The sequence below is a fragment of the Cucurbita pepo genome, chromosome LG08, assembly GCF_002806865.2.
Source record: "Cucurbita pepo subsp. pepo cultivar mu-cu-16 chromosome LG08, ASM280686v2, whole genome shotgun sequence".
In the NCBI taxonomy this organism is placed as follows: domain Eukaryota; kingdom Viridiplantae; phylum Streptophyta; class Magnoliopsida; order Cucurbitales; family Cucurbitaceae; genus Cucurbita; species Cucurbita pepo.
The window spans coordinates 9,840,714-9,855,567 of record NC_036645.1 but is presented as its reverse complement, the minus strand read 5'-3'; the positions used below and the strand labels follow the sequence as shown (position 1 = coordinate 9,855,567).

Below are 14,854 nucleotides of genomic sequence, written 5' to 3'. Positions count from 1 at the left end.
ATCACAATCCATTATATGATATTTTCTTTGAGAGATGTTGAAAGGGAGCATCAATAAGGTCAGTTTGGATGAGTAAAGCATGGTACGGTTAAATGTGTATATTTTTTAATGATCTGAACACACCATTGGTTGATCATGTTTTTTGGATTCATATCAATATTGCCCATGAGCACTATTGTTTTGCACTCCTTTCCTTTTCCCTTCATAGCTAAATCTAGAATATTCGATCAATTATATGTGCGATGCATCATAATAGATAGATAGCACACGTAATTCACTCGTGAACTTAAAAAAAGTTAAACTTTAAAGAAGATTGATGAATCAAGATAATTGTGGCTCCTTTTTACTTGAAAGATTGGGAGCTTGTGAATGTTAAAGTAAAAGGAATCTTTGAAAATGACCCACATCCCTTCATAAGTTGATAGCCAACTTGGATGCTCTCATCTCTTCCAATAGTTTTTCTCCCACTAATAAAAGCCTTAAAGTTGCAAAATATTTGATGAAAAAAGAAGCATAGCTCTCAACCTCATGTGATTATGTCATCCTTTTCCCTTCTCTCTCTCTCTCTCTCTCTCTCTCTCTCTCTCTCTCTCATATCATTGCTTCATAAATATTTGTTATGAGGGTGAGGTTGCTTTCTGTGGTTTTTGATGGAAAGAAGAGCAGCTACTTCTGAGATGAGCTTTGTTCATGAAGGCTTATCTCACAAACCAATCTTTGGCTGCAACCATAATGATATGAGAGACAGAAGAGAGGCTTCTGATACTCATCCTCACCACTTTCTTGCTCGTTGTACCATTGTTGATGATTCCTCTGAGCTAAGTATTTTTGATGCAAAGAAGTATTTCAATGAGGTTTCAACCAACAATATCAATAAGGTTTCTCCTGTGACGAGTATTGACCCGATGTTGATGTTGAAGGGACAATCTGAAGATCAGGATTCGGATAAGGATTCAGAATTATCTAGATCCAAACCTTGGACTTGTGGTGGTGTTACTCCTCCGTCATCTGTGGTAGCTTCTAAATTCTCTCCTGTTGTTGCCTCCATTGATGGGTATCGTCAGAGTTATCGAGCTCGATCTTTTCACTCTACTACACCGACCGCCTCGTCGGAGGCTAGTTGGAACAGTCAAACAGGGTTGCTCTCAAACCCTCCTGGAGCAATCTCTGTATCGGTTTTGCGCGGTGATTCTAGTCCTCATTCGCAGAAGAAAACTCGAAAGCCACCGATGTCATCGTCTATAACGGGAAGATGGATTTTTGGGAGCTCTAAATGTCCTTGTATTGGAAAGAAGTCGGTTCAAGTTCATGAGTCTAAAGTGATATTAGACCCAAAAGCACGTCCTTATATCAACAACAACAATACTACCAAAGACAAAGACAACTATTCTGAATCAGAGTGTTCGTCGTGGTCAAAGAAAACTTCGAGTGACAACACAATGTTTTTGCAACATTCAGATAACAACGTGATTTGGAGCACTCAAAAATGTGTTCCTCCAAATTTGCTTCTTCAAGGTCCCACAACACAACGTGTAATAGCTTCCACTAGCTTCTCTTTTCCCATCTTGAAAAACAAGTCCAACAGCAACAATGAAGATCATTTTTCAATCAGATCCATAAACCCTGTTTTAATCCAAGACCCACCTCGAGATTCTCTAGAAGTTTTCAAACCGAGCTCTGTCAAAGATGGCAATGGTGATAACGACCTAAAATCACGAATACTAGCCAACGTTGCAGTAACTGGTGGCAACGCCACCATCATCAGTGACATCGATGACATGGCTAGTGATGCTAGCTCAGACCTATTCGAAATCGAAAGTTTCTCCACTCAAACTGCTAGCACCACCACCATCTCATACTCCAGCATGTTCCACCGACGAGACTCAATGGAACTAGAAGCTAGAAGACTAGGGTTGAATGCCGCGGCCACACATTGTAGTCTTGACGAGCCAATGACGCCATCGACCGATTGGTATGAGCCAAGTGAAGCAAGCATCGATTGGAGTGTCACGACGGCTGAAGGCTTTGATCGGGCAAGCATCGCCAACATGTCAGAGGTGGAGGAGCCGTGGACCGAGAAAAACAACATCAATAAAAATAACAACCACAGAAGAAGATCGTCATCGGGAAACGGGTTGCTGAGCTGTCGGTCGGAGAAGGCGGTGAGTGTGGGCCCACAGCCGGTGACGAAGCATGTGGGGAGTAGGCCACCATTGGGGAAGAAGCCACCAACACCAGTAGCAAGGTCTAGTTCAGCTCGCCACTCTCTTACTTTTGCTGCCTGATTTGGGAGCACTCTTTCTCTTATAATTGTGATGGAGAATGACACACCATTTTTCTCCACCGCCATCTCTTCCAACACTCCCACCTCTTTATTTTCTTATCTTGTCTCTTCAATTTGTTTCCCCTCTTCATTATAGCCTTGTCTCTCTCCAATAATTGTGTGAATTAGTAGTTTGGTGAACTTTCCATTCAATTACTTTACTTAGTACTTTCAATAAATTCACTTTAAATCTAGAGTTTGAATTACTTTTGTTGGCTTTTCTTCCACCCGCTTTAAACAAAATCGTAGTTACACAGCTCTGCTAGCTCACGAATCGGCTACTTGATTACAGCCTCCTCTCAAACAATACTCGAAGGATTCAACTCCTACGAGCATTGCTTCAACTTCCACCTTTTAGTTGTTTTTTTTAGTATAAAGTATTATAATTTGTTCAATGACCTCATGTTGTTGTACTAATTCTTTAGTGATATATATAAAATAAGTTTGGAAGACTTTACCCTATGAAAATTCACATCAATCGGTAGAATCGAACCCCACCTATCATGATATTTAGTTCACATTCATGTATGTTGTCTACAATACATGCACAAACATCACAATTGCCAACAACATACATGATCAATCATTTGTCACACAGTACAAATCATACCTATCTAAATTTACCCAAAAGTCTTCCAGATACTTAACTCAAAACGAATTCCATCAACAAAATTTATTTAAGACTACATAGCCTCGATTCAATCCAAAAAAAAAAAATACAATCCTAAAATTAATGCTCACATTTAAGACTCATTTACATGGTGTAAATTTACTACAAAAAGCCATAAAGATTTTACTCACTTTGGTGTAAAACTGTCTCTAAACCTCCAACAAGGGAGATGAAAGCGTGAAATTGAGGGGGAAGGGCCGTAGACTGATGGCTTTAGAAAAAAATAAAAAATAAAAAATAACTCAACTATGATTTTGGTCTACCCTTAAATTCAGCCATTGAAGGTCCAAATTTTTCTAAGCCTTAATTCACCGGTCCAACCAATCCGACCATATTTATTTCAAACGAAGATTTAAATCTCAAAATAAAATCTAACAATTGAGAGCAACCAGAAGAATAAAACGATCTACTAGAAGAAATTAATAGTTGAATACATAGATTATAATCTCATGTCAAATTACACTTCTAAATTTACTTAAGTAAAGGTCACAGTAATCAGATAATTTCACCATAACAATCACAAACATAAAAAAGAAAGTTAAAAAAAAAAAAAGTTAACTCAGTATGATTCATACAGGTGAAGTTAAACATACTTCAAGATAGAACAAGTTCAGAGCATAGTAAGCCGAAGTGAATCTCACTTGGAATCTTTAAGAAAAAGGTGGGTTCTTTTTCTTCCCCTTAGTTTTTGTCGGGGTAAGTTCTTAAATCAAAGCTAAGCTATCAAGACTAAAACTTCAACGACTATAACCTGTTAGCACATTAACAAGATTATTAACTTGTAGATGTGGTCGTATCAATAGAGGTGGGCTAGAAAGATTTCTAGAAATGACAAAAAAATTTCTTTTTTTATATATATGTAATCTTTTAATTGTAGCAATTAAAAGGAAACAAATTAGGGAATAAATTCCAACTTTAAATTTATGTGTTGTTACTCAAAATAGTGGCAACTATACACGAAAGCAAAGGTGGGAACTTACTTGTCGAAGCCTTTCCGTTTAAGTGGGAGCAGAGCATGAAGCTGATTCGGTCAAGTTGAGTAATTTCTTCATCCCACTCTCCCACGATCGACAAAGTAATTTAAGTCTACCATGAAAATGTACTGTGTTCCACAGTCCCATAGCTCTTTAAATGACAAGCGATTCCTTCCAATACTGAATATATCACTCTGTTTTTTGGATGTGACTTGTCACCCTTGCGAAATTCATGAACAACACCATCAACTTCAATCAAACTACATCCAGGAGTCTTCCTCATCTTCTTACTTTTCATCTTCTTTCTTAATTTCAATGCATCTTTCCATCTATGAGCAGAAGAATATAAATTAGTCATAAGAATGTAATTACCATCTTCACCAGGATCTAAATTCATCAACTTTTGCATCACACTTTCCCCGAGGTTGACATTTCCATGAATCCTGCAAGCCCCTAATAGAGCTCCCCAAGCGAAGGCATCTGGCCTGATTTCCATGCTGTGGATAATCTCTTCTGCTTCCTTCACTAAACCTGCACGCCCAAGAAGGTCAATCATGCAGCCATAATGCTCTGCTTGAGGTCTAAGCTTATATGTATTCAACATGTCGAAAAAGTACTTCTTGCCATCGGAAACTAATCCACTGTGGCTGCAAGCCATGAGAAGACCTAAAAATGTTACTTCGTTTGGCTCAACACCTTCTCTTAACATCCTGGAGAAGACCTGGAATGCCCAGTTTGCTTCACCATGCAAGGCCAGCCCAACAATCATGGCTGTGTATGAATAGACATCCCTTCTTTTCATGCTCTCAAACACCCTAAAAGCTTCGTCTATTCTTCCACATTTTGCATACATATCAAGAAGTGCATTCCCAACAAATTTATCAGCCAAAATATGATTTCTACGCATGTATGCATGAACCCACTTACCCAACTCAAGAACTCCAAGGTTCGCGCAAGAGTTCAAAACCCCTACTAACGTAACCTCGTCTGGCTTGGGCCCTGTTCTTTGCATCCTACGGAACATGTCCAGAGCTTCCTTGTACCGGCCTTGATAAGCCAACCCCGAAATCATAGCATTCCAAGTAACCACATTTCGCACAGGCATTTCGTCGAACACTTTGTAAGCAGAGTTCGAATCATCACATTTCAAGTACATATCTAACAAGGCATTGCCAACAAATACATCTGCATTCACGTCAATGTAATGGTGGATATAGGCATGCACTTTCCGACCCAAATTCAGGTCTCCCAAGTTGGAGAAAGCAGAGAGGACAACCACCAGAGTCCGCCCATCAACCCTTAGCTTCAGATCACACATCTCCATAAAAGCTCCAACCGCTTTCCTATAGAGCCCAGCCTTCGTAAACGCTTGAATGAGCGTGGTCCAAGACACCAAATCCCGGTGAGGACATTCGCCGAACAACTTCTGCACAGCGTCGATGGAGCCGCAGACGGAATACAATCTCATCAACGTGTTACACACATAAACATTGAATCGCACCAATCCAATCTTANTTTTTTTTTTTTTTTTTTTTTTTTTTTTTTTTTTTTTTTACAAAACATAGCCAAAAATTAATAATAATAATAAAAACAAAAAATTAATATTTACAGACTTAATTTTTAAAAACAAAAGATTAAATGGTTTAAAGTTTCTCTATATTTTGTAACTAACCATGTGTGACTACTAACTATGATGAGATCTCACATCAATTGGTTAGAAAAAATGAAGCATTATTTATAACCACGTGAAAACCTCTCCTTAGCCGATAAGTTTTAAAAACCTTGAGGAGAAAGGGAAAGCTCAACGAGCACAATATCTACTAGCGGTGGACTTGAAACTTTGAAAAGGAGTTCTAGAGTTAGAACCAACTTTTTCAATCTTTTCAATACAAATCAAACAAAATCAAAGATTTCCGATTTTTTGAAATTCAAAATCAAGATGTCCAGTGCAAGATGGAAAATCGAACCAAACCAGTTAGTTTGGTTCAATTCAATTCGGTGTGTCAGTTTTTATATGCACCCGTACTACACATACACAATCATCAAAGTTCATAGACGAAAAGTATAATTCAATCATTAATCTCTTCTAATATACAAATATTGTATTCAAAGTTTTAAATAATAACCTAAGGATGCTATCACTTTGTATACATGAGAGATCTTTCTTTCTTCATCACTAAGCATATATGTAAAACAAGAACACCAAGAATATCAACGGTAGTCAAGAGCTAAAAGGTGTTGTTTGGTAGCAGCAAGAGTAGGAAGCTTTACCCTTAATGGATGAGTTTGAGACGTTTGAGGAGAGAACACAATGCACATACTTCCATCAACTTCTCCCTCTGTATCATACAGCTTCTGTCCTGCACCATATCTTCCAAGCAATTCATATGATCTCTCTGAACCCTCCATTGTAACGCACACATTCTCATCACCTGCTTATAATCCATACACAATCATGTGTTCATGACAATGGTGAATCAAGTGACCATATTTGTATCAAAATCAAGAACAACCGATTCAAGTTTCAGAACAATCGTTGTTAACTACATAGACTATATATATAATTCGATTACTACTAAATCAATTTTCAGGGAAATGATTGGAGTTGTAATGGGAAAAAAAGGTGAAAGAAAAGAACTCACAGGCAGCTAATTCGATCTGGGTCAGGTAAATGAAGTCCAAAACTGCAGAAATCTCCCTCTCAAAAGTATGGAAAGGGCCATTTTGAAACTCCATCTTCCGCAGCTTACACAGTCCTTCTCCAAGCTCCATCATCGCTCCTCTATGATTCTGAGCCAAAACAACAAATTCAACTCCATTCCACAAGAAACAAACACACAGCATCGAAATTACCAAATGAAATAACTTTAAATTTCAAACCACGAACCCGATTAAAGAGATGATGAAGTCCCACGGCGCACTGGAGAATGCCATGAATTAGAGTTCTGGTAGGATCCTCGGCTCCGTTCCACAGAATCTCAAGAACGTCGTGGCAGTCGTAATAAGCTCCTTGGTTGAAGAGATCGACCGCTTCGTCGAAGCTGAACTCTCTAGCGATTTGCTCGTCTTCGTCTTCGTCTTCGTGATCGACGGCGAATCGGTAGGAGGTGCGGAAGGAGAGCGATGTTGTGGTTTTTCCACGTGTAAAGGTGTTTCTTGGAGGGGTCGGGAGGCTGCTTCCATGGCGGAAAAGGGTGTTCGAATGGCGATGAGGTCGAAGAAGGGATGGAGCGGAGGAGGAAACACAGAGGGATGGAAGAGAAGCCATTGGTGATTAATTGCAGAAGCTTGGAGAATTGGAGCCATTTCTTCGGTTTCGTGCGCGGGTGTGGCTTTGAACTGGTGGACACCCATTTTTTAGGGGAAAAAGATATATCTAAGTCGACCAAAGAAATGTAGATATTTTATTTTTGCATTAACCTTTCTTATCATTTTCCCACTAATCAATTGAATAATTTCTCCAATTAATTTTGGTTCAACCTATTCATATTCATCAAAATATTAGAGTTCAACCTTAACCTCTAGTTTGAGAGTCCATGTCCCAACGAGTTATACTCATGAACAAGATGATAGTTAAGATAATAGTAAAAATGTGAAAGTTCATAGTTAAGATAATAGTAAAAATGTGAAAGTTCGCTCTCTAAGTATATGTCAAATTTAGATTGGGATGGAAAAATCTAGGCAACTTCCCAGGAGTAGTTCAATCAATCTTGAATATAGAAAATTGGAACCGTCCCAACCATAAACTCCAGTTAAAGTAATGAGCATAGTCCAGATTTGTGATGCTAATTTGGGGGGAGACATAAACTTGGAGAAATCAAACATCAAATCCTCAAAACTTTAAAAGAAAAAATGAGAAACCAATATGCATCCGTGTGTTTCAAGCTGAGAGCCAGCAAAACTGCCTCTTAATGTGGCCGAGTAAGCTTGCGTAGATTGCACGGAGGAGCTATGAAAGTTTATGCGTGCATTTCAGCTTCAACGGGGCCGAGACGAATTACCTACAATGTAACAATCAACGACAATTATCCATAATAATTCTAAATCATAGTTCAAAAATGGTTAAGAGAACAGTAAAAGCTACTAAGTCGAAGAAGAATATATCTTTCATTTTCAATTCCTGGTCTCAACCATTCGTTGAAGAATACAACCAGTTGGATGCAAAATTTCCACTTCGTTACACATGAAGACACCTTAAATTAATCCGGTTCTTGTTTTTATATTTATGTTCCCACTTTTTTTCTACATATTGTTAGTGACAGCACCAAATAAGTACAAATAAGTACAATGTGTTGAACACAACTCTATGTGGAGAACACTCACAGCACCAAATAAGTACAATGTGTTGAACACAACTCTATGTGGAGAACACTCACACTGTTTATTAATACCAATCAAGAAGAGACTACAACACACATGGTAAGAATCACCGCACTCTGTGGGAGTGCTTTGTATTTCTTGGAATGAAAACCTAGGTAGGGTGAAAGGGTATTTATAGTAGAGACTAGACAATCTATTCCTAAAATATTAAAGGTATCTTTATTTCTAACCTACCTAAATCATTTTACTAAAATGAATATACAATGGGCTCATATAATTATTGAGTTTGACCCTATTGGACTAGTGATGATATTTTAACACGATGTACAGATGTAAACAAAAACGAGGTGAGCAGAAAGAAAGTGAGACCTTAGCAATCACATCATTTCCTTGTCATGGGCGATTCCAAGCTTCATTTGGAAGCGCGAGGCTATTATCTTCAACGCGATGTACCCGGTAGTGAAAATAGATAAATTGTATTAGTATCTGAAGAAGTTAAGGTTTCTAGTTTCTGCAGAGTCAAACCACTGAAGAGTAATAAAAGTAGAGCATTAACAAGGTCCTACATGTTTAAGAAACGCTAAAAGAAAAATCTACAATAGATTATATCTTCAAGCATGTGTCATATATTGATAATGAGGATACAAATGTGTCGAGAAGAACACATCCAAATGCATCTACTAGCCATGGAAGATTTGGTTTGATCTTCCACCAGCTTGTACTGCTCACAAGTATACTATAAAAAAACAAGATAAATAAAACGAAGAAACTATTATGAATTGATTCCAATACCTTCAAAATGAAGAAAATGGGCAACAAGGAATTACGATTGAAGTTCACGAACTAAATGATTCTTAAAGGAACTTTGAATAAAGAATAGACCATATTCACCTCGCTACATAAGTGGAATTTCCAATTAAAGCAAAAATGAACATTAAAGGACTAAGACCCTGCACAATAATTGAAAAATATTAGTGAATCCAACTACAAATAACAGCATGTAACTCATTAAAAATTGTAAAGGATGAACCAAAGTTACAAACTACAAGTCCACGCTAAGCTAATTTCACAACAATTATCTTTACCTCAACATGTCCTCTTCTTATCTGCAAAAGTTAACAAACAACCAAGAGTCAATTACCTTATAACCACACAGATTCAATTTCTATTATTTGGACTCTCAAAGAAAACCACATGCATGCTAATCAAATCTTACACCAAAAAGGTTGCATATATACAATTTCCTAATTTTCTGGTGGAAACAGAGCCCTGCATCGACTTGGTTTCATGTAAGCCAATTGTCGCTATGGACCAGACTATGTATGAGAATTTTAGCGCAAATTTTTCTAACAATGGATCAATTCATGCTTGGTAAAGAAGATCTTACATTCAAGCAAATTTGAGGAAGTCGCCCACCCATATATATAACTGCCATTGCCCAACCAAGGTAAGTTCCAATTCCACTGCTTCCTTCACTGCCATTATTTTGCAACAGCTCGCCAGCAACCTGGAATTTCAATAGCACTCAATGATTTATTATGCCTCCACTCAAATATCAAATATTGAAAATCGCCTTCAAGTCAACTTTCAAGCCAAATGATGCAAAAAGGTAAAATATGAAATGCACATCATACGTGCAGCTGCCTCATAGTAGAACGATATACAAAAAAGAAACATGAAGACAAGCTTCTGGAGTATGAATTACTAGGTTTCTTAGCAGTTTTTATGCAAACTTCCAATTAACATACATGTAAAACTAAGTTCATGTTGGCCTACCTGTAAAAGCTTTCTACCTACTGGTATGACAAATCCTTTATTCGGATTATCTGAGACACTACGAAATCTGTTTTCTGCAAATTGATGGAGACTGAGTGTGCCAAAGAAAGTCAACATGAAGACCTGGTGATGGAAGTTCAAACTATTATTACCTGTAAGTATAAATTACGGACAATTGGTACCAAGAATTATATATTAAACCTTACCACAGACAGCATATTCTTGACATTGGGAGGTGTTGAAGATGGTGGTGGTGATGGTTCATTTCCATCAAGCAGCGGCTCTTGCAAGGGGTTCTGAATATAAGGAGGAGTCATTTTTTGTGTTAAAAAAGACCCTGTTGTGGGAGTATGACTCCTCGATAGAGATCTTGCTGACCTAAGTATTTACAAATAAACGAGAGAACATAATGACCAGGGAAACATACCACATAATGAAGAATAAAAGATATACAAAAGGAGTAAGGCTAGAAATCCCTAGTGAAAGACAAAAGAATTGATAATTGCCCAATGTTTATAGGCAAACCAGCATTGTATGAAGAGATGGTCAATGTCTACCCACTAGCAAGGCAATTTATACAAATTTGAGAAGCAATGCATGAAGTATCAATTTTATTTGAAAACTTAGCACCCCAAGTTCTCTTCTACTTCTTACGGATGAGAACTTAATAAATCAAAGGTAGTTTGACCTTATAAAATCGATATATTAAGTAGATTACAAATTAAATAAAACACTTCTTTGAATTCCAAATTATATTCAAGGGAAGTGATTACGTAGTCCCTTGTTTAGTGGGAATAGAATTAGACTAAGTTATGATATTACATTTCTAAATTGCTAATTTTGAAGGTTACTAAAGTTATAACTTCCAGATTGCAGGCTAAAATTATCTAAAGACAAAATTGGATTATTGTGATTTTTATGCGATACAGGTCTAAAGCAGGAAGCTGGACAGTCAAAGGAGAAAATATTTACGTGTAGTATAGCTCTCTTCCAAGGGAACTATTTCGTCGAGGCAGAGGAAGAGGAATAGGACTAGTGGAACCATTCTCTCTTCCAAAAGTGTTGAACTTGTTCATGTCATCGTCATTGTTGACTTGCTTAACATTAACACCGCCATAGCTTTGTTGGCCTTTATCACATGTATCAATCTGTGCATTGGCATCACTATGAATAAGAAACTAAGGCATGTAGTAGATTCACAAATAACAATATGGCAAACATATACAAAAAAGAACCTAAGGCATTCAGTAGATTCACAAATAGCAGTATGGCAAACAAATATAACAAATCTTTGCAGGAAGAGCCTCATCTATACTGACATCTTACCTTGCTTAATAATGTTTTATGATTATTTAGAGCATTAAAGCCCAAATGAGAACCGAAAGAAATGGATTAAAATATCATAACATTTCAGTGTCAATACATGGGCTATGTGATTGAAATACAAAGACAAATTAAAAAAAAAAAAAAAGTTGTGTAGATGCTAAAACATCCTAGAGGGAGGTTTAAGCAAGCATATCTTTACCCTTCTTTTGGAAGTTAAGGGTGTGGAGCCACACTTTCTATTTGAGATGATTCGGACCATTTGAGGTGACAGAAACTAGCGTTCTCAAAAGAAACTACAGTTTTAATTGAAAAGGAAAAATACACCAGCATTAACTGGAAATTATTTCCAGCCCATATATATGTGGGTAAGTGAATATGTATATGTAGTATAATAACATATATGTATCTATACATACAAATTTAAGTGTATATGTAGAGCATAGATAAGCAACAAGTGATAAATAGGAAAAGAGAATGTAAAACCTTGCACTGTCTTCGATGATCTTTCATTCGAGGATATATGTACCCATAGTATATGGTCTGTGTAGTCAGAATCAGTGTTGTGATCGTATACAACTGTACACCAGCATGATAGTGATTTCCACCAATATCAAAAGAAAAAAAATATTTGGACAGAGAGTTTAAAAAAAATTATTTCAAAACCTTAAAACCATACCAATGCCATGTAATATTGAGTTGGAAGCTGCATAAACAACCAGAGAAGGTTAAAAAAAAAAGTAAACATGTAGGATCTTGACAAGATAAATCTCTCAAAAATTTTATTTAAAGAAAAACATGAAAAAGCCATCATGAATTGATCCTTATTCACAGCTTCAGATAGATAGTAAAACTTGTATAAGCTCAAGTGACACGATTTCATTGAGTTATGCAAACATGCAAAGCGATACGACTATGACTTGATAACCATGAGAAATGTCGTTATTTGGATGGGGCTTTATTTGCTTAGATAAACAATTACAGATATAATCATTGTGGATTTATCTTGTTGGAATATGCAAATGAAAAGAAAGGCATTAAATTGTTTAGATTTTAGAGCACTTACTGTTGCTGGTTCGAGTACGCAGCCAAAGACATTGAAAAGATCTCTGCAAAAAAAAAAATTGCAAATAATCTAAAATTCCACTGGAAAATAGTTACGAATGAATTATTATTGTAAAGATGACTGAACTCTTTCCTGTATCTTGGCAGCTTTGAATGTAAAAATAAATGAGACGTGTAGATATGTAATACTCAATCAATCCAAGAGAAAACTATTTAAAGCACATATCATGGTGATTGACCATTTACTGGCTTATATTTATGAATCCATACCTCAAAGATCTTGCTAATATTTGTACCACAATCGAAGCAATAAAAAAAAATTAAAAAAAACGTACGGATGCATTCACATAACTAAATAATGTGAATAAATAAACTATAGAAAGAGTTCTACCAAATTCTTAACCATAATCCTGCAGGGAGATAAAATATCGATTAGCAAGGTCAAAGAACCCTTTCTATACCCCACCACTCCTTTCTGGGTGCAGAGCAGAAGAGGATTCTATTGGCTTAAGGGTGGTTAGGGTGCCATGAACATGAGCGAAAGTCCAAAGTTTTGGGTTCAAACTCCAAATTAGAAAATTTAATAACTTACATACTCCTTGTCTCCTGAAGTTGGCCTAGAGTGTGCAAAGTCTCCCCAAAACTAGTAGAGATGGGCCACAAGCATAATACAAGGAGCAGAGTCCATGACACTCCAGTAATCAAAAAAAGAAGAAAGAAGTGTAACAAATGATTTTCAACACCATCAAAGGTAGCAAGAATAACAAAATACAGTGTTATAAATCGTTAGAGTACAACAAATATAACTAGTAGTTGGTAACGCCAACCACGCCAAAATCAAACAAGATTTCACTGAAAAATGCCCTAAGATAACTTTTGTTATTCAAACTGGAAGTCCTCAGAAATACTATCAATTCATTTGAATAAAGTTAGATTTCTAAAATGTTAAAATCCCAAAGAAAGCAAGCCAAGGAAAAAAGAAGGGAAATACCCCAGTATCCATGTTAGCAAGAAAGCCAAAGACAGGCCCTCGGAAGATTTTTCCCTGCAATTTGTAATGATTTGGGGTATCTCCGCTATACCCCAACTAATAACACTAATCAATCCCAGAGTGAGAGAAACTCCATCTTTCGTACTGCAGAAGCAGTATTTCATATTCTTCTTTACCCATTCCGAACAGTGGTGGTTGTTGGGGCAAATGGGATTTGAGCTTTGAAATAGCCCCATTTGCTTCCAACCAGTATGACTTCAATCTTCAATCTGAGTAGAACAGAGTTAGCGAGAGAGTGAGAGAATATAATCATTACAATAACTGGAGGAGGAAAAATGAAGAAATACACAGAGAAACTCGGTTTTTTTTTTTTTTTTTTAATCATTCTAAATATTCACAAGCGCTGATTTGCTAAGAGATTTCTGAGTTTTTATTGCTAAGATTTCCCCACTCGTTTTCCTGTCTACTTCATATAAAAAGAAATCCAAAACAGAAAATCATCCAAAGAAACAGAGTGGCGCCAAAAATATGAACTACCGCAACTTTTCTAAGATTAAAACCTTCCCCGCCTTCATGCGATGAGATCAGAAAAACGGGCAAAGATGAACGAAAACAAAAAGCAGATGGAAACACATTCAAACACACACATATATATAATCCTGAACTCATTCAACGTCTTCAGACTCCAAACGAAACAAAAGATATACGCCAAAGTAAACCACAATCGTGGCAAAACATGGTTCTTTCCCTTTCTTCAATGCCAAGAAGAAAGAAAGAAAAAAGAAAAAGACATCGAAACAGGACGATGAAAAAGAAAAGCGCTAACCGAGGAAGAAAGATGAGGAGTAGAAAGCGAACGAACTCAGGAGTTCAAAATAAACACAGATACTTGATTTCCCGTGGAGCTTCTCGTGACGAAAACTTCCTAATCAATACTATTATTAGACGAATCCCAAAAAAGTCACTCTCTCTCCAAAATGCAAAGCTCTGCAATGACAAGTGGTTGGTGCGTTCATCCGGCATTTCATATATCACATATATATACACACACAAACACACAATGTTGGGCATGCCCGTTCGTGACAGAGACAATACGGAGAAATTTGATTTCACAGTAAACGCTCCTAAATATGGCGCCATTGGAACACTTGTCTCGATTCATATTTATTGTATTATAAGGATCTTTTGATCTATTTAAAATAATATTTAAATAAAGTTGTTTTAAAAAATGTACAACTCCAGTTCATAAAATATTAAATAATTATGTGAAAATATTGTAGGCATGGAATACAAGAAATGACACAAAGGAGACGAAATTGGAACTCCCTAAGTATTGCTTATTCTCTTTATGTTCCGTCTTTTGAACAAATGTGACCTATGTCATTGAAGGACCAGCCTCATAAAATATATTG

The 14,854-nt window shown here is 36.7% G+C and overlaps 4 protein-coding genes across 8 annotated transcripts; 1 reads left to right on the top strand and 3 right to left on the bottom strand.

Annotated features, from left to right (window-relative positions):
• The first annotated feature begins 650 nt into the window (after positions 1-650).
• LOC111800200 (protein PHYTOCHROME KINASE SUBSTRATE 4-like) lies at positions 651-2,285 on the top strand. The gene has a single exon (XM_023683793.1). It carries the CDS (start codon positions 651-653, stop codon positions 2,283-2,285), a length of 1,635 nt encoding a protein of 544 aa, XP_023539561.1.
• A 1,603-nt stretch (positions 2,286-3,888) lies between these two features.
• Positions 3,889-5,477, bottom strand: LOC111800199 (pentatricopeptide repeat-containing protein At1g08070, chloroplastic-like; the record flags this gene model as incomplete). The annotated part of the gene is made up of 1 exon (XM_023683792.1): positions 3,889-5,477. A coding segment is annotated over one exon (1,398 nt), but the record flags the coding sequence as incomplete, so codon positions are not given.
• A 541-nt stretch (positions 5,478-6,018) lies between these two features.
• Positions 6,019-7,325, bottom strand: LOC111799819. The gene is made up of 3 exons (XM_023683298.1): positions 6,855-7,325; positions 6,610-6,757; positions 6,019-6,399 (listed from the first exon to the last, which is right to left on the bottom strand). The coding sequence occupies exons 1-3, from the start codon at positions 7,233-7,235 to the stop codon at positions 6,179-6,181; spliced, it is 750 nt and encodes a 249-aa protein (XP_023539066.1). The 5' UTR covers positions 7,236-7,325; the 3' UTR covers positions 6,019-6,178.
• A 274-nt stretch (positions 7,326-7,599) lies between these two features.
• LOC111800663 (probable vacuolar amino acid transporter YPQ1) lies at positions 7,600-14,422 on the bottom strand. Of its 5 annotated transcripts, none has more exons than XM_023684464.1 (14): positions 14,269-14,422; positions 13,443-13,711; positions 12,453-12,495; positions 12,066-12,092; positions 11,873-11,965; positions 11,036-11,211; positions 10,270-10,441; positions 10,064-10,186; positions 9,675-9,794; positions 9,373-9,393; positions 9,179-9,237; positions 8,933-9,023; positions 8,657-8,773; positions 7,600-7,968 (listed from the first exon to the last, which is right to left on the bottom strand). In XM_023684464.1, the coding sequence occupies exons 2-13, from the start codon at positions 13,676-13,678 to the stop codon at positions 8,681-8,683; spliced, it is 1,254 nt and encodes a 417-aa protein (XP_023540232.1). In that variant the 5' UTR covers positions 13,679-13,711; positions 14,269-14,422; the 3' UTR covers positions 7,600-7,968; positions 8,657-8,680. The 5 variants fall into 5 exon arrangements, with proteins under 5 accessions (XP_023540232.1, XP_023540230.1, XP_023540231.1 ...); XM_023684462.1 differs by lacking the exon at positions 14,269-14,422 and adding an exon at positions 13,980-14,260; XM_023684463.1 differs by lacking the exon at positions 14,269-14,422 and adding an exon at positions 13,986-14,260.
• Between the last annotated feature and the right edge of the window lie 432 nt (positions 14,423-14,854).